This window comes from Paroedura picta, chromosome 5 (genome assembly GCF_049243985.1).
Source record: "Paroedura picta isolate Pp20150507F chromosome 5, Ppicta_v3.0, whole genome shotgun sequence".
NCBI classification, from domain to species: domain Eukaryota; kingdom Metazoa; phylum Chordata; class Lepidosauria; order Squamata; family Gekkonidae; genus Paroedura; species Paroedura picta.
Window position 1 is genome coordinate 76509416 of NC_135373.1, and position 16619 is coordinate 76526034.

General features: G+C 41.7%; 1 protein-coding gene across 7 annotated transcripts in view; it reads right to left on the bottom strand.

Moving 5' to 3' along the window:
* Nucleotides 1-16619, bottom strand: part of ADAMTS20 (ADAM metallopeptidase with thrombospondin type 1 motif 20) — a 96613-nt gene that overhangs the window by 51306 nt on the left and 28688 nt on the right. For 5 of the 7 annotated variants that reach the window (XM_077338600.1, XM_077338603.1, XM_077338605.1 and 2 more), the window contains 10 exons: nucleotides 12254-12400; nucleotides 9453-9594; nucleotides 7836-7940; nucleotides 6971-7116; nucleotides 5546-5727; nucleotides 5314-5450; nucleotides 4468-4585; nucleotides 2460-2555; nucleotides 1501-1667; nucleotides 1251-1380 (listed from right to left, as the gene is read on the bottom strand). In XM_077338600.1, coding sequence (XP_077194715.1) covers nucleotides 1251-1380; nucleotides 1501-1667; nucleotides 2460-2555; nucleotides 4468-4585; nucleotides 5314-5450; nucleotides 5546-5727; nucleotides 6971-7116; nucleotides 7836-7940; nucleotides 9453-9594; nucleotides 12254-12400 — 1370 coding nt within the window. The remainder of the gene's footprint in view (nucleotides 1-1250; nucleotides 1381-1500; nucleotides 1668-2459; nucleotides 2556-4467; nucleotides 4586-5313; nucleotides 5451-5545; nucleotides 5728-6970; nucleotides 7117-7835; nucleotides 7941-9452; nucleotides 9595-12253; nucleotides 12401-16619) is intronic. The other 2 variants (XM_077338601.1, XM_077338602.1) reach the window with 2 other exon arrangements.

Sequence of the window (16619 nt, forward strand, 5' to 3'; positions counted from 1 at the left end):
AATTTACTCCATTTTCAATATAAGCTATAACAATGAAACATTTTGTTGAAAAGAGATTTTTCCCTACATTTTAGACTTAAGAAAATCATAATGTTTTAATTGGGCAATATCCTACCACACAAAGGTGTAGTTTTCCTGCATTGTTCTGTATTACTGCAGCCTTTTCGGACTCCTAGAGTTATGATACCCATGCAGAGGAACAGCTGCAAAGGCATGGGGAACATATGAAAAGAAGAATGAGGAGATGAAATTGCTCTTTCTTCCTTGCCATACACAGCTAAAGGGGGAGGAGGCAATTTCATCCAAGACCCTCATCATTCCAGTCCCCTGAACCTTCTTGCTGTTTGCACAAATTCTGTGAATCTACAAATTATCTGTCCTGGTGTTGAAAAACGCTGCAAGGCATGCAGTAGAATAGGGGCAGTCAACCTGTGGTCCTCCAGATGTCCATGGACTACAATTCCCATGAGCCCCTGCCAGCATTTGCTGGCAGGGGCTCATGGGAATTGTAGTCCATGGACATCTGGAGGACCACAGGTTGACTACCCCTGCAGTAGATGAGAAACCTCCATATACATCTAAATACAGACAGCAGGATACAACCTATTATTTTGCAGATTGTTATTAAGGTTGAAAACGAGAGAAAATTATGAACAGAATTCCCTTATAGAACAATATAATTCAGCATACAAATACATGCAGTAGCTAACCAAATGTCATGGAGGCCAAAGCCTCTCCTCTGTTAGGCCCATTATGCATGGGGGGATAGCGCGCATTCGGGGTGTAATGGCGGCGACTAAAATCACTGATAACGCACGGCGCCGGCTGCAACCGGCCGCAGATTACTCATCCCCCCACAGCAATGCTCTGTGTCTTGTTCCAGAGAAAGGAGACCAGCCATTGCAGTGCAGTCCCCCTAATCCTGGTTCCGGCAAGGTGGTAGGCCAACAACTCGTGGAGGACCATGTCAAACATGGCTGACAGATCTAAAAGCACTAGGATAGCTGACTCGCCTTGGTCCAGCTGGCCCCGGATATCATCCGTCAAGGTGACCAGTGCAGTCTCCACCCCGTGGTCAGGACGGAAGCCCAACTAATATGGATCTAGGGCTGATATGAAGTAAAAATAAAGTCTTCAACTTATACTCGTCATTATACTGAAAATTGTATTAAATGTTCAACTTCTAATCTCCATGAAACTCTCTAAGAAACAATGTGACAGATTGTGACTACTGTATTATTTTTCAGTACCGTGGCACATTTTGCTGCAGTCTTGCCAAAGCCCATATGGATTCCATGTAAACATATCACTTTCCTCTTCTACAGGAATATTAAATGAATAGCGCACATCAGGGTTGTACAAATTCCCAACACACAAGACCTAAAAATAATAAAATCAAACATTTTTTTCAATTATATAAAGAATTTTTTCAATTCTTTTTACGTTTGGTGTATTCATAAATTAGGAAATTTACCATTTATTAAAGCATTAAAGATTCACCTGCAAGAGAATGTCCTCTTCAAGCTGCCCGGTGGTATTTACTTGCTCTATGGTGGTGTTTGAACCACTGTACTCAAAATTAACTCCAAACATAGTAATCTCCTTTTTAGACAGGCTTACCACAAAATTTCCATTCAGAAAAAAATGCCCTTGAGAACTGGATAATGCTATAGTAATGTTAATAGAGATAATATTAATGCATCTTTTATTCATATTTGAACACAAACTCTTAATCAGACAATATTAGAAATTTCCATACAGTGCTCTTAAAAAAGGAAGCTATTAAGACTTCCATCATTACATGTACATTCTTCATTATCTTTGTATACGTTCTTTAACTTCTAAGTGCTGACACACAATAAAAATAGCAGTATTACTTGCTGAGAAACAGGCAGCGAGCCACATAGGATGGTCAGGCATGTGTGACTGCAGGGCCATCTGAGTAGCACAGGCAAATAAATCATAAATCATCTGCACAGGCAGATAAAATTATCTGCACCTCACTGGGACAAACTGGAACTGCCAGCAGCCACAGAACCATTTGAACAAATGTCAACTTTAATGCTCTGTCCTGTCAGTAATCATTACATAATGCAGCAAAGCAGGGTTTTCCCACTCCTCCCTCCCCCTCCAGCCCAAAATGACCCTCTAAGTGCCCCTGGGGACATGAGAACCTCCTCCAGGAACATAATAAGGGAGAAACTAGGGACCTGATGTGGGAAGGAAGAACTGGGAAAAATGGGTCCCTTCCATCAACAGAAACTTCTGCTGGATCTAAGCCATTTAATCTGAAAATTAAGTCTGACTTTTATTCAGATCTAAAATCTGTGATGGAAACAGGAATTTCAAATAATGATATTGAGAACTTCTTATGCATCCAAAGACGTTTCAGAGAAACTGGGTTTTAGGCATATATAGTGGAAAAGTACAGTCAACAGCTCATTATGTGAAATGCTTACCAAGATAGTTGTCATCTTCAGGGCTCCCTGAATAGCTGTGCTGATGTATTTCAATGTTTGTTGCTCCAACAGGGATTTTTACTACAATGTTGTAGCCTGGAATAAAATTATATATAAAATCAAGAGTATTACAGTCCAAGACGATCCATATGTTTGCTGTACCTGAGAAATTAATTCTGCTTTCTTGTTGACAATTAAGGGAGATTGCAGACTTATAAAACAATGTAATTAAGGCCAGTATAATGCACATAATAAACAATGCAATAGAAAGAAATATAATTGCCTAAATCTTTCACACACAAAATTCAAAATTTAGGGCATAGACTAGTTTTATGTTTGGTGATCAATAGGAAGAAAGGTTGTTGGGTTTTTTTGACCAATTAGAATGTGGGAAGGTATTTGCAAATGTTCCCTTTAAAAAGTCAGCACCAACTAACAGGGTTTTTAAAAAGGACATTTCAGGTACTGCCAGGTTAAAAGTAGAATGCAGACAGTATGGGTGGACTGCAAATATCTCTCAATTGGTGTGTTAAAATGTGTGAAACATTCTGTAAGAATAGATATCATCCACATTCTACTCCTCAGAGGCAGAGATTCTTGGACCTAAAATCCCTGGTGCTTATGGAACCTCTCCAAGTTAATAAAAGGTAGATTGGATCAGCTAACATCCTTTCTTACAGCAACACAGCAGGAGAGGTATTGACTGCATTAGTCATTTACAGATTTCTTCAACAATGGATCACAGGATGCCATTCCAACCCATAATTTGACATTAATTTATCTCACAATATTTGGGGAAGCAGCCAAAATGACAATGTGAATAATCACTAATTATCTGTACTCTACCAATTGTTTTGCTTTTTAACAAAAAATTACTTCTACAACCCACTGAAGGCATGGATGAAAGGTTAATCCAAATTCAAGATTATTTTACATTACACATTCTTTAAAGTGATTTAATTAATTTGAACTAGTATTTAAATATTATTATTAATTAATTAAGTTTTCTCTCTGGTTTAATCCAAGCACAACGGTTATGTCAAATTAATAACAGTGTTGAAATTGTTCCATTTACTTTGGGGAAAAATATTGCTTTCATTAAAGAAAATTAAAACAAAACTCAGATAATTTGTTTTATATTTAACAGCCTGTTGAATGCACCTAACTATGCATATATCCTATTTTTAGATTGTGCCTCTCTGTGCATGGAATTTTTTTCAATTTGGTATTTCTTGGTTTGGGTCTATGGGCCCCCCAAAATTTCAGCATTTCTGAAAAATCCCAGATCCCCATATTAGTATGGTAATCATTTCTGAGATTTTTTTGAAAATCCCATATTTTGGAGGGTCCAACAGATCCAAGAAGAAGAAAAAAATCCAGCCTCATTCTTTGGCTGCTTTGGCTTCTCCAACAACTTAGTTTAACCATGCTGCAGAAGAAGCCAGCTCAAGGATCTGTATGTTGTAAGAAGATAACTTCCAAAAATGCACAGATTCTGGCTGGGACAGCTTCTTCTGCAGCTCAATTTAAGTCAGGCTGAACAAGAAGCCAGCCCTAAGGCAAGCCAGCAGGGAAAATCTGAGCCCACCACACCCACAGCACAGCTGACCCTGATCCCTGGGTTCCTTTAAAAGGACTGCAATAGAAGTCCAATGAACAGTTGAGTGACTGAAGCAATCTATTTCTGCCTCTCATGTGTCTTCCAATCTACTGGTGAATCCCAAATATATCTGAGATTCTCTCAGGATTCCCGCCTATCCTCCCACCCCCCAATTTTCCCAAGAAAACCAAGATACATTCGGGATGCTGAATATATCCCCAAAATATTGACAAGGTGTTTTTCCAATATATTTTTTGGTTTGGGTAGGCCCAAATTCACATCCCTAATGCCTACTCGAAACACTACAAGCAATATGTTCCCTTCATTGGTCCCTCCCTGGATTAATCCAACTCAGATTACTGTGAAACATACAGACACACACACACACACATATATAAAGTTACTTACCATAATGAGCACTGTTGAAAGTACCTGAAAGAGCCCTGCATGATGAATTATCACCACCACAGATTCCACACTTATCTCTTCTGACCTTAGAGTTTAAAACATGATCACAGCCAGCTTGCTAAAAAAAATGTTAAGATTTGTTTATATACATACACATTTTCTTCTTGCCTTTCTTTCACTGCCCGCTTCCCCAAATCATAAAATCTATTTCATCCTTTTAAAAGGCTCACACATGTCTCCTCTAAAACTCAAGCTGTATTCCTCCGTCCCTTCTTATGGAGGCTATTTAGAGGTAACTAAGGTTAATGTTCAAGTATAGTTGTGCTACTCTTTACAGAAAATAATAAGAAAATCCAGCTGTAACTTTAAAACAAATATTTATAACATGTAATATTTGCATTGATATTCCTGTACCCATAGTTATTCCAGACTGCGATCTGTAACTTTGCTTCTGACCATAGTTTCAAACTATTGTTCTAACTCTGTACAAAGAAACACTGTCCACAGACAGTGCTAACATCAGTTCTTACCAAAATGAATGGTCAGGAATGATCAAACAGAAGGAGAAGGACAAAATGATGTCCAATCATCCAATTATTTGGTGATCAGCTATTACCATGATATCATGAGATCATTTTTTCTGTAGCTGCTGTCTTCATTCTCTCATGAGTCATCTGATAAATGCTTCTGAGCACTTGGCTATCATGAGATAACTGTAGTCATCACATCAACAACAAAGTTATCAAAATACATTCCAAGCTGAATTTAAATCAATACTTACATTTCTTCAGCAATGGGTTTTCAACCTTTCTGCTGTTTTACATAAACTCGCCATGATTAACTTACCCTGCACAAACCTTGAACACATACATCATAAGTATCTGTTCCACAAGGAGTACCATCAACAACTCTGTCTTTCAGCTGATAGTAGGATGTTGTGCCAGAAACACGGCAAAATAACTTACAGAGATCCTTCATAGAAACTGTTGGGGGAAGAGGAATGCAAGCATGTCTTTATCGTTGTGAAGCTTTATGCAAATGAATGCTTAATTAGGAAAGTAAGGTTCTGATTACTTACTGCCACTATATTTTGGAAGCCAGCGAACAGCAGATGTTAGTCCATTGATGTTGAAATGTTTACCATCAAATTCAGAACACTGCTGCTCTCGAAAATCTTGTTTCCCTTTTGGACATGAATCGATATTACATGATCGAAATTTCATCCTGCGACCAACACAGTATTTTCCTCCATGTTTTGGCCTAATTAAAATTTAATTTAAAAATGTTAAGAACAGTTACTTGGATATTTTTATGAAAGGCAAACTTTCAAATATTATTAGCAGGTTATAACCCAGGATTCAGTCCCAGTGATGATGGAATCTTCCTCAAGTGCAAGGAATCTTAAACTGATCCAAGAAACTTTCCCATAGAAAATCTATGGTACATTGATGGAAGGCACCTTGATAGCTAGCAGAGGGGTTTTTATACCTAAGCAATTAACAGAACCTTAGGATCTAACTCAATGTCTTCTTGAAGACAAATTCCATCCATGTAGTCTGAGAATATATCATATTACACTGTACAAAGTGAACAGAGAGTAAGCATAAAACATCATTCTACAGCCTGCATTATTCTAACACTTAACTGATAACCCATATCCAGAAAAGCTATAGAGTATAGGTACATAATTTATTGTAATATACACAATGCAAATAGAATCTGCTTCATTTGTCCCTAAGCCATACAATATTTGCAACTTTAGAATTCAATCAGCTCTTTATACTGTATGTATGATCATATGTCTGAGGGCTCAAAAGTAATATCTATGTTTTACTAGACAGATGAGCATCCAAAATATAGCCACATGTTTTTAAATGTTTAGAAACAAATACCTATACTTCTATGGATCGGAATAAGCAAAATTATAAAATCATGAGTGCCACCTCAGTTCAGAGATTTTGAACTCCTTTATTATGAATGTCACTTTGTTGGATGGGTCATGCGTGCCACAAAATGCAATGCCAGTTTTAACACTGACTGTGACCCATACCCCTCCTCAGCAGAACTTGGGCCAAGCCAGCCCTCCTTGCTCCTTATGATTGCTAATTCTGGGTTGGGCAATCACTAGAGATCTAGGGGAAGACCCTGGGGAGGGCCTGCATTTTGGGAAGAGCAATCTCAGCAGGGGGTATGATATCCTAATATAGGCCATTCAAGTCCACATTTGGAGTGGTTTCTCCCCAGCTGCTCACAGACTGGATAAGACCCCTGGGCTGTATGTTTGACATGTCAGTTGCTTCCAGTATGAGAAGATACTAAAACAAAGTCATTCACCAAGAACAAGCAAATAACTGGTCTGCATTCCTTATATATCTGTGAATGGAATGGCAAGGGGTCTGAAATTATCTCCTTTGCTGCTATAGACTATTATTTATTGTGCTTTCAAATATTATAAATAAAACAAAAATTGCACAGATATTTCAAAGTAAGAACAAACACATACTCAGGCTGATTACACAATCTGGTTGTACTTTTGATGCCACCTCCACATGTTCTGGTACATGAACTGTAGGGTTCCCAAGGTCCCCATTCTCCATCTACAGGAGACCTTTCAATTTCTTTGCTTATACAAATCCCATGTCGGCAATGCTGTTCAAGTAATAAATATTACAAAATTAAAATTAAAAAGCTAATTCTGTGAGCACAAAATGTGACAACCAACAGAGGGAGAAGGACAGGAAAAATCATATAAAATTAAACCAAGTTGCAGGACTTTTATGTCATTGCAAATCTCAACGCTCACTAGGCTCAGGTTTGTTAAGAGGGAAACACTTATACTTCAGTAACTGCTCTTAGAAATTTTCTCTGAAGCATCTAAAACCCTGGCAGTAAACATATACATTTCTTTTACTGAAATAGGCAGAAACCCCAAATTATAACTATGGCTTCACTCATTTCATTGGAAAGAGCTGGCACAAACATAGACTTTTATACATGCATGGATAACTACTGAATAAAATGTGTACTACTTGCATGAGGAAATCTGTATGTATCTATGTATTCTTGGGGGTCTCTGGATGTTAGGAAGATGTAGAAAGAAAATTATAGCTATCCCTGCAAGGCTGTTGTTTCTCTGTGTCATCTGCACTATATTGATAATACAATAAGCAAATATAACATTAGCATTCACCCCAGGTTCACCACATATGGAATTTTACTAATGCATAAATATTATCAATAGGGATAACTTACAAGGGAATGAGCCCTGCGAACAAAGCATATCAGAGTATACAGTATTCCTCATTTTCCACTTCTTCACAGTTCTTAATTATGGCAAAAACATGGTAGACATGGAACTATAGCCTTACCATTCGACGACCACATTCTGTTCCATCAGCCAGTGGCATATGCTGCGTGCGGCAGCCCTTATGAATACCTTCGGCACTTGTACACCATAAACGTTTGCACTGTTTCTACAAAACACACAGGATTTCTTTGCTATGTAAGGTTGATTTATGACCAATATCTTTCCCTCTTAATAAAACAGTGGGCTGAGTCCAGGATCAAAACTCCCGGATTGGGCCCTTGCCCTTGGACTGACAAGCGGAGAGGTCAATCGGGAGGCGCTTTGCCCCTCCCGATTGGCCTCTCTGCTTGTCAGTCCACTTCCAGTGGCCCAATCAAGTGGCGCACAAAGCGCGCCTTCCAATTCCGACCTTTGCCCTGCCCTATGCACCACACCGCCATTCGCCCATGGATTGCCGTGGAGATCCCCCGCCTCGACCGGAGTGCCCCAGAGGGCACCGCTGCCTCGTCTCGCCCCACCTCCCCATAGCGCCGCCTGCTGCAGCCCAGATCGTCCACCTGAGGACAGACCAGGTAGCCACGGGAGCCGCACCTGGCTCCCAGCCCTCCCCAACACCTTCCCTCTCCCTGCCTGGCCCACATGAGGGCTCACCAGGTTGCCACAGGAGCCGCACCTGGCTCCCATCCCTCTCCAATGGTTTCGCTCTCCCCACCAACCGCGGTCTGCCCCCTGCCAGCACGCCAATGCATGGCCTTTGCCAGAGGCCTGGGGGGGAGCACACCATTTGCGCACTGATCGGCCCGATGGCACCACTCCCTCTGCCCGCGTCCCCATAGCGGTGCTTGGCGCGGGACAGATTGCTGGCCGCAGCACTGCCCAGGTCGCCGGGGGAACCGCGCATGGGTCCCAGCCCTGCACCATGGCTTTGGCTCTCCTCTCCTCCACCGGCCTGGCTCTGGCAAACGCACAAACATGCGGCCCTCGCTGGGGGCTGGGGGGCCATGCGTGCCCCAGCCCCTTCAAGCCCTGTCCTAGTGCCCATTGCATTCCTGAGTGCCAGGGGCTATATTTCTAGTACTGGTATAATTTGCTGTATTAAAGTATTCTGTGAAAAACATATTCAATTGTGAAGCGGTATAAATAAAGGATAAGTCTTTAAAAGCCAGTTTGTACTTAGGTTCAGAAAACAGGCTACTGCAGGCCAATATATTCCATCAAGTATGTTGGATGCATGCCCATTTAAATGGTAGTTTTCCCCAGTAACATACTTGCAAACAGCAACCACTGAGCTCCTACTTACATTTTGAATTTTAAAATGTCTGAAGCACATGTGTGCCCTTCATTCCTGACAATATCTACATGCATTTTGTACTTGGGTTCACAAAATAACTTGGAAAAGCCATTCTGAAAAATATTATATTTGCAGAATCTAATTGCAAGAGAAGACTGCTAATATTGCATAGCACATGAGAATGGGTGTCATTTTATCAAAAGTATGAAAGTTAACAAGGAAAGAAAAAGTCTGAAAAAAAGTAAAATTTTAAAAGGATTAGTTTTAAAAAACAAATGTTTAAAAGCGTATTTCTTAATAACTTCAGCACAATTTTGAATTTTAAATAAATGGTTAACTTTCACACAATTGTAGCACAAATATTAAGGAGTGTATTAAGAATCTTACCATATAAGGACATACTTGTGAGCCAGGACCAAACATAAGCTCACATTGCTTGTTCACATCATACAATGAACCAGGCAACTGTGACTGCAGGTCATAGATTCTTCCAGCTGGTTTATCTAAAAGGCATTCCCCATAACCAGTACTGTAAAAGATTTAAGCAGCTATTTTATACAATTCTGAAGTGCATTACTTTTGAATAAAATTTCATTTTACGTCCTTACAAATAAATCATGCTAAAGAGTTTTATGGTTTATTATTGCAGGAATAAGTCTAGGGTTTTCTTCTAGCTTTCTCCTGCTATCTATCAGTGCACAGCTAGAAAAATAAACACTTCTATCTTTATGGTACACCAATATCCAAATCAATATTAAACCATGGTTTAGAACCCAGTTTAGGCAATGAACAAGCTATAATTTGTGATTTGGCGCCTTCAGAAACTACAAGCCATGGTTTTGCTGTATCAGTGTTTCATTTTCTAGATTCATACTAGGAGAAAGAGCATGTGACCCAAAAGATCTCAGGTTCATTCCTGTAATAATAAATGACTTCTCTACATATGAAGCATGTCCAAATACACAAATGGGGTGGAGGAGGACCCAATGCTATCTTCAATTTCATATAAAGCTACTTGCAGAAACTACTTTTCAAGGCTAATTAAAATAAATAAATAACTAAACATGCTTATATGGCAGCCTGGAGCCAAAAATGCTGAAGAAGCCAGTGTAGTATATTATACCAGCATACTGGGGGCATTTCTGGGGACACAGCAGATATGCCCAAGTAGATACTACACCAGCACACAGACAAAGCCGGGGTGTGTCAAGGGCAAGGCATATTTAGTCAGCTCGCTAATTAAAAGATGCTTCCTCCTGGGGAGGAAAGCTATGTCAAATCTAGACAGCATCCTAAAAAGCAGAGACATCACCCTGCCAACAAAAGTGCATCTAGTCAAAGCTATGGTCTTCCCAGTTGCAATGTATGGCTGTGAAAGTTGGACCATAAGGAAGGCCGAGCGTCAATGAATTGAGGCTTTTGAACTCTGGTGTTGGAGAAGACTCTTGCGAGTCCCTTGGACTGCAAGGCGAACAAACCAGTCAGTCCTAGAGGAAATCAGCCCTGACTGCTCCTTAGAAGGCCAGATCCTGAAGATGAAGCTCAAATACTTTGGCCACCTCATGGGAAGGAAGGACTCCCTGGAGAAGAGCCTAATGCCGGGAGCAATTGAGGGCAAAAGAAGAAGGGGACGACAGCAAACTTAAATGGACTCCAGGGAATGGCAGAGGACAGGAAGTCCTGGAGGATTATTGTCCATGGGGTCACGATGGGTCGGACACGACTTCGCACCTAACAACAACTGATCACTACCCCTACCCACTGGCAGATCTTCCCTCAATATTGGTGGATTATTATACCACCAAAAATCCTGGCATTGCCAATGGAGATTTTTGGAAGGAGAAAACTATATTCCCTTCTCACAGCTCAAGCCTTGTCCCTAAACCTTTAAGTAGCTCAGGGACAAACAATATGTTATGTGTTTTGGCAAATAGACACAGTACACTCCACCATGACAACTTTTGCTCATGTCAGCAGAGCTTCTGTAGGTGCTGAGAGCCAGTTTGGTGTAGTGGTTAGGAGTGTGGACTTCTAATCTGGCATGCCAGGTTCGATTCTGTGCTCCCCCACATGGGAAGGAAGCTGGGTGACCTTGGGCTCGCCACAGCACTGATAAAACTATTCTGACCGGGCAGTGATATCAGCGCTCTCTCAGCCTCACCCACCCCACAGGGTGTCTGTTGTGTGGAGAGGAACGGGAAGGCGACTGTAAGCTGCTTTGAGCCTCCTTCGGGTAGGGAAAAGCGGCATATAAGAACCAACTCTTCCTCTTCTTCTTCTTCTAACTAGCAATGGGCACAAACCACAAAAATGCAGTTTGGTTTTGTCCATGGGCAAACCACAAACCCATTCTGGAGAGGGGTAGCATATAAATCAAAGTATAAATCAAATAAATTCAACTCACATATGGACTTAAATGGGTTCATGAGATTTATGCTCAAAATAGTTAAGCAATGAGGGCAACCTACTCGCATGGCTCACTTGTTTCATGCTCTAACAATTCAGCTATGGGAGCAGGCTGCTCCTCAGCTTAGCTAATTCTGATCTAAACAACTGAGCTACAGGAGCAGGCAGCCCCTGTGGTTCAGCTGTTTAAAGGGGCTTTTTCTTGGGTAGCCAACCACTGGGTCTGGCTTTAGTATGTCTACCAGTTTGTGCCCACCCTAGTGCTAACTTACAAATGGACTGTAGCCCCCAGCTTACAGAATGGCTTGCCAGAGATGGTCAGGAAGGCTCCCACTCTATTTGTAACTTTATTTGAGTCCCTGGGAGAAAGGTGGACTGTAAATAATGTCATTTGTGTTTTTTTTTTAATGCATGCTTTGCTGGGTATTCAATTTACTCTCTGATCTTTTACACAATGAAAAGACATTCTTCTTTCAGAAAGATATTTTGCGAGAAGCTGTATGGAAATGCTATGATTTTATGAGTTTGTGATTTTAAAAAGTAAGATGATTAGTTGAATTTAAAATATACATATTTTCCAATAGGATATAGTCTTGTTCCAAAATATAATTAACTGTTTTTACCATTTAAAAGTTAACCCTAAAATTAAAATTTATTTAGAACTTTATGTTGCACAAATGTTAACTTTTAAAATGAAATTTAAGGTTGAAACTCTGCCACAGAAGAATTTAATTATAAATTCTGTCTTAAATATATACAAATACAAGCTAAATCTTACTTACTCAAGAAATTCTGTAATATATTTCTGACTGCATTTTGACCAAGTCCACGGGTTTGAATGGTAATTTAAAGTTGGAGCCATCACATGGTACTGATGCTTAATTCCAACTTCTTTACATTTAAAACTGTCATCATGAGGTACATTAAAACTTAAACAAAAAATACAAGATAAATTCATTATATTACCTTATTAAACCAACACAGTACTTTAATAATACAATATTATTTGGGGGTTTTTTGGTTGTAATCCTTAATATACTTTCCTTTGTCTTTTTGACAACTCACCACATTAAAATAAAAGGAAGGCACAGCAGAACCAATGGAAATTGCTTCTGAGCAATGTTTTCAGAAACACACACACACAATCTCTGATCTTTGAGTAAGGAGCTCTCTCTTAACAGTTGAGGGAAATCTCCAGGAATATGGACTCTCCCCTCAAGCCTTCATGCATCCTGGCTATCAAAAAGCAAAAGAAACAACTAAACAAGTAGGAACCATGCCCTATAATCAGATGGTGGCACAGATATAGAAATATCCAGTTATTATGCAGCATGCCAAATGTTTTCAACCAGCAGATTACCCTGTTGGATCAGACCAGTGCTCCATTTAGTCCAGAGTCCTATTTCACACAGTAGCCAACCGGTTTCTCTGCAGAGCCATCAACACAGCACAGAGGTCAAGGTCCTCATTAAAACATAAAAAGAGCCTTTCTGGACAAACCAGTGGTCCAGTATCCTGTCTCACATATAGGCCAACCAGTTTTTCTGGAGGGCCACCAAGAGGGTATAGAGACTAAGACCTTCCCATGATGGCACTGAGATTCAGAGGATGATTGCCTCTGAATGCAGAGGTTCCCTTTAGTCACCATAGCTAGTCGTTCCTGACAGACCTTACCTTCATGAATCTATCTATCCTGTTTTGAAGCAATCTCATGCCTCATCATCACTACATTCTCTGGCAGCAAATTCCATATTCTGATCATTTACTGTGTTAAGAAGTATTTCCTTTTGTCTATTCTGAATCAGCTTCCCATCAGCTTCCTCGGATGCCCTCGGGTTCTAGTATTTGGGGAAACCAACTACATGCCCTAATTCTAAACCACAAGATGGGAAAACTCACTACAATTGACTCTTCTAGGGAGAGAACTGCTCTCCAGACAGAATTGTAAGGGAGGCATGAGAGAGCCCTGATGCTATGACTGTTCTGCATAGAGACATTTGCTGTAGTATGATGAAGGAATTTGAAAGGTAACTGGGAGAATTACATCCACTGGCCAGGAAGTGTGTCTATGATTCAGTGGTTAAATTCAGCACAAGGAAACATCAGCTGCTGCCACTTAAATCTGTTCTCTTGTTCAAGCAAGATTTTATTTGTCTGTGCTTCACATAGATGTACTATTCAGAAGGAAGTCTCAATTCTAACTGTATTGGCCAATCTACTCATCCAACAATCACCGCAAGACTGGGATACCATAATACATGTAGTCATAGAACATATCCAAACGGCTGAAAAGAACTAATGACAGCACACAGGCAATTACTTCAGGCCTCAGACTTATAATTCAACTACACCCCATAAAAACTTGAAAGCTTCATTAAGCCAAAGAGAAGGTCTTCTGCTCCATAGTCTTGAAGTAAGCAACACAGGGCAAATGGTACAGAGCAAGCTCAGAAGGCAGATAAAACCCCAAAGCTCTTGAAGGAGGATACCAAAGATTACATACACCAAAGTACAATGGAACTCTGCAGCAGGAGAGGGTCAGCCTCTGACCTCTCTCTCACCTTAGTACCACATTTGTAATAAAGGTATACTAGTACTGAGCTATCATAATATTTGTTGTAAGGATTACAGTTCAAACACTTTGCACTAGGAGTATGCAATTGGATCTACCTGAGCCAAAAATACACTTGAAAAATATAGATTCAAATGAGTAGCCGTGTTGGTCTGAAGTAGCACAATAAAATCAGTCTGAGGAAAAGTGCTTGCACTCGAAAGCTCACACCTTGAATAAATCTTTGTTGGTCTTAAAGGTGCTACTGGACTCTGATCAAAATAATGTCATTTGTATGTATATATCTAGGTTTTCTTCAGAAAACCAGGAAGAAAATTACAAATATATTCAGGAATTATTGAAAGATTCAAAACAACAAAATACAGGAGAAGACTGTTCCCGCCTATCAGCTGTTTGTTGGACCTCTACAATCCCTATAAATTTGAAAGAGGCTGCAGAAAACAGCCCTCACCATCTCGGCTTGAGGCTGGCTTTTCCTGCAGTGTGGTTTAAACCTATCTGCAAAAGAAGTCAGCCCAGGATCAGCTGTGCCCAAGGGGAGCAGAGTGTTCTCCGTGGGCACAGCTTGTGGTATGCAATTTCTCCTCCTGGTTTTTTTCCCCTTCTTGGGTCTATTGGACCTTCCCCTCCCCCCTCCCCCCAACTCCTCCTCCTCCTCCTCCTCCTCCTCATCATCATCATCATTATTATTATTATTATATTTATATTTATACCCTGCCTCCCCCCGAAGGCTCGAGGTGGCTTACATAACCCCGTCCCCTAAAACCATAAAGTAACAATAAGATCCGATAATTTACAGTAATGGCAACAGCGATGGCGTAATCTGCTCATTTGGTCTCCACATCCTTAACTACAGGAGGGAGGGGGGTGACACTCTCTACCGCCAGTTTGTGAGGGGGTGGCTGATCTTCTTTCCACCCGGCCTCAGTTATAAGCCTGGTGGAAGAGCTCCGTCTTACAGGCCCCGTGGAATGCTGGTAATTCCCACAGGGCCCTCAGCTCTTCCGGGAGCTCATTCCACCAGGTTGGGGCCAGGACCGAAAAGGCCCTGGCCCTGGTCGAGGCCAGGCGGGCTTCCTTGGGGCCGGGAACGACCAATAGGTTAGCCCCCGCAGAGCGTAGAGCCCTGTAGGGGATATAGGGCAAAAGGCGGTCCCTCATATATGCTGGGCCTAGACCACGGATGGCCTTGAAGGTCAAAACCAAAACCTTGAACCTGATCCAGAAGGCGACCGGTAACCAATGCAGCTGCCTCAGAACTGGCTGGATGTGAGCCTTCCATGGTGTAGCTGTGAGGACTCTAGCAGCCACATTTTGGACGAGTTGCAGTTTCCGGATCAAGCCCAGAGGCAGGCCGGTGTAGAGCGAGTTACAGAAATCTAGTCTAGAGGTGACAGTCGCATGGATCACTGTGGCCAGGTGTTCGGAGGACAGATAGGGCGCTAGTAGCCGAGCCTGGCGAAGATGCAAAAATGCCCTGCTAACTACCTGTTTAACCTGTGCCTCGAGTGTTAGTGAGGCATCAATAAAGGTAAAGGTAAAGGTATCCCCTGTGCAAGTACCGAGTCATGTCTGACTCTTGGGGTGATGCCCTCTAGCGTTTTCATGGCAGACTCAATACGGGGTGGTTTGCCAGTGCCTTCCCCAGTCATTACCGTTTACCCCCCAGCAAGCTGGGTACTCATTTTACCGACCTCGGAAGGATGGAAGGCTGAGTCAACCTTGAGCCGGCTGCTGGGATTGAACCCCCAGCCTCATGGGCAAAGCTTTCAGATGGCTGCCTTACCACTCTGCGCCACAAGAGGCATCAATGGTCACCCCTAAATTCCTGGCCTGAGACGCGATATTAAGTTGCGTCCCGGCCAGAAAGGGTAAGCGCGCTTCCTGATCTGCCCCCCTACGGCCCAACCACAGAACCTCCGTCTTGGAGGGGTTGAGTTTCAGACAACTCTGCTCGAGCCAGCTACGGCTTCCAAACATCTGGCAAATGGATCTGGGGGGGAGTCCGGGTGGCCATCCATGAGGAGAAAGAGCTGGGTGTCATCAGCGTACTGGTGGCAACCCATCCCATAGCTCCGTACCAGTTGAGCCAGAGGGCGCATAAAGATGTTAAATAATGTAGGAGAGAGCACCGAGCCCTGTGGGACCCCACAAGGGAGCCGGTAAGGGCCCGATACTTCCTCTCCTATGGCTACCCTCTGTGTCCGGTTTTGGAGGAAGGAGTGTATCCAGCGTAACACTGTACCCCTTATCCCTATACCGGCAAGGCGGCTCGCTAGCAGCTCGTGATCAACCATGTTAAACGCGGCCGACAGATCTAAAAGAACCCGCCACGAGCCGTAAGGGAGTGGCGGGCAATAAATCGAAAGATAATAATAATAATAATAACAATAATAATAATAACAACAACAACAACAACAACAATAATAATAAAAATAATAATAATAATAATAATAGCACAGCAGAGCCACCTCGGTCAAGCTGGCAACGGAGGTCATCCAACAAGGAGACCAACACAGTCTCTGCCCCATGAGCAGGGTGGAAGCCAGACTGGTATGGATCGAGTGCCGAAGTAT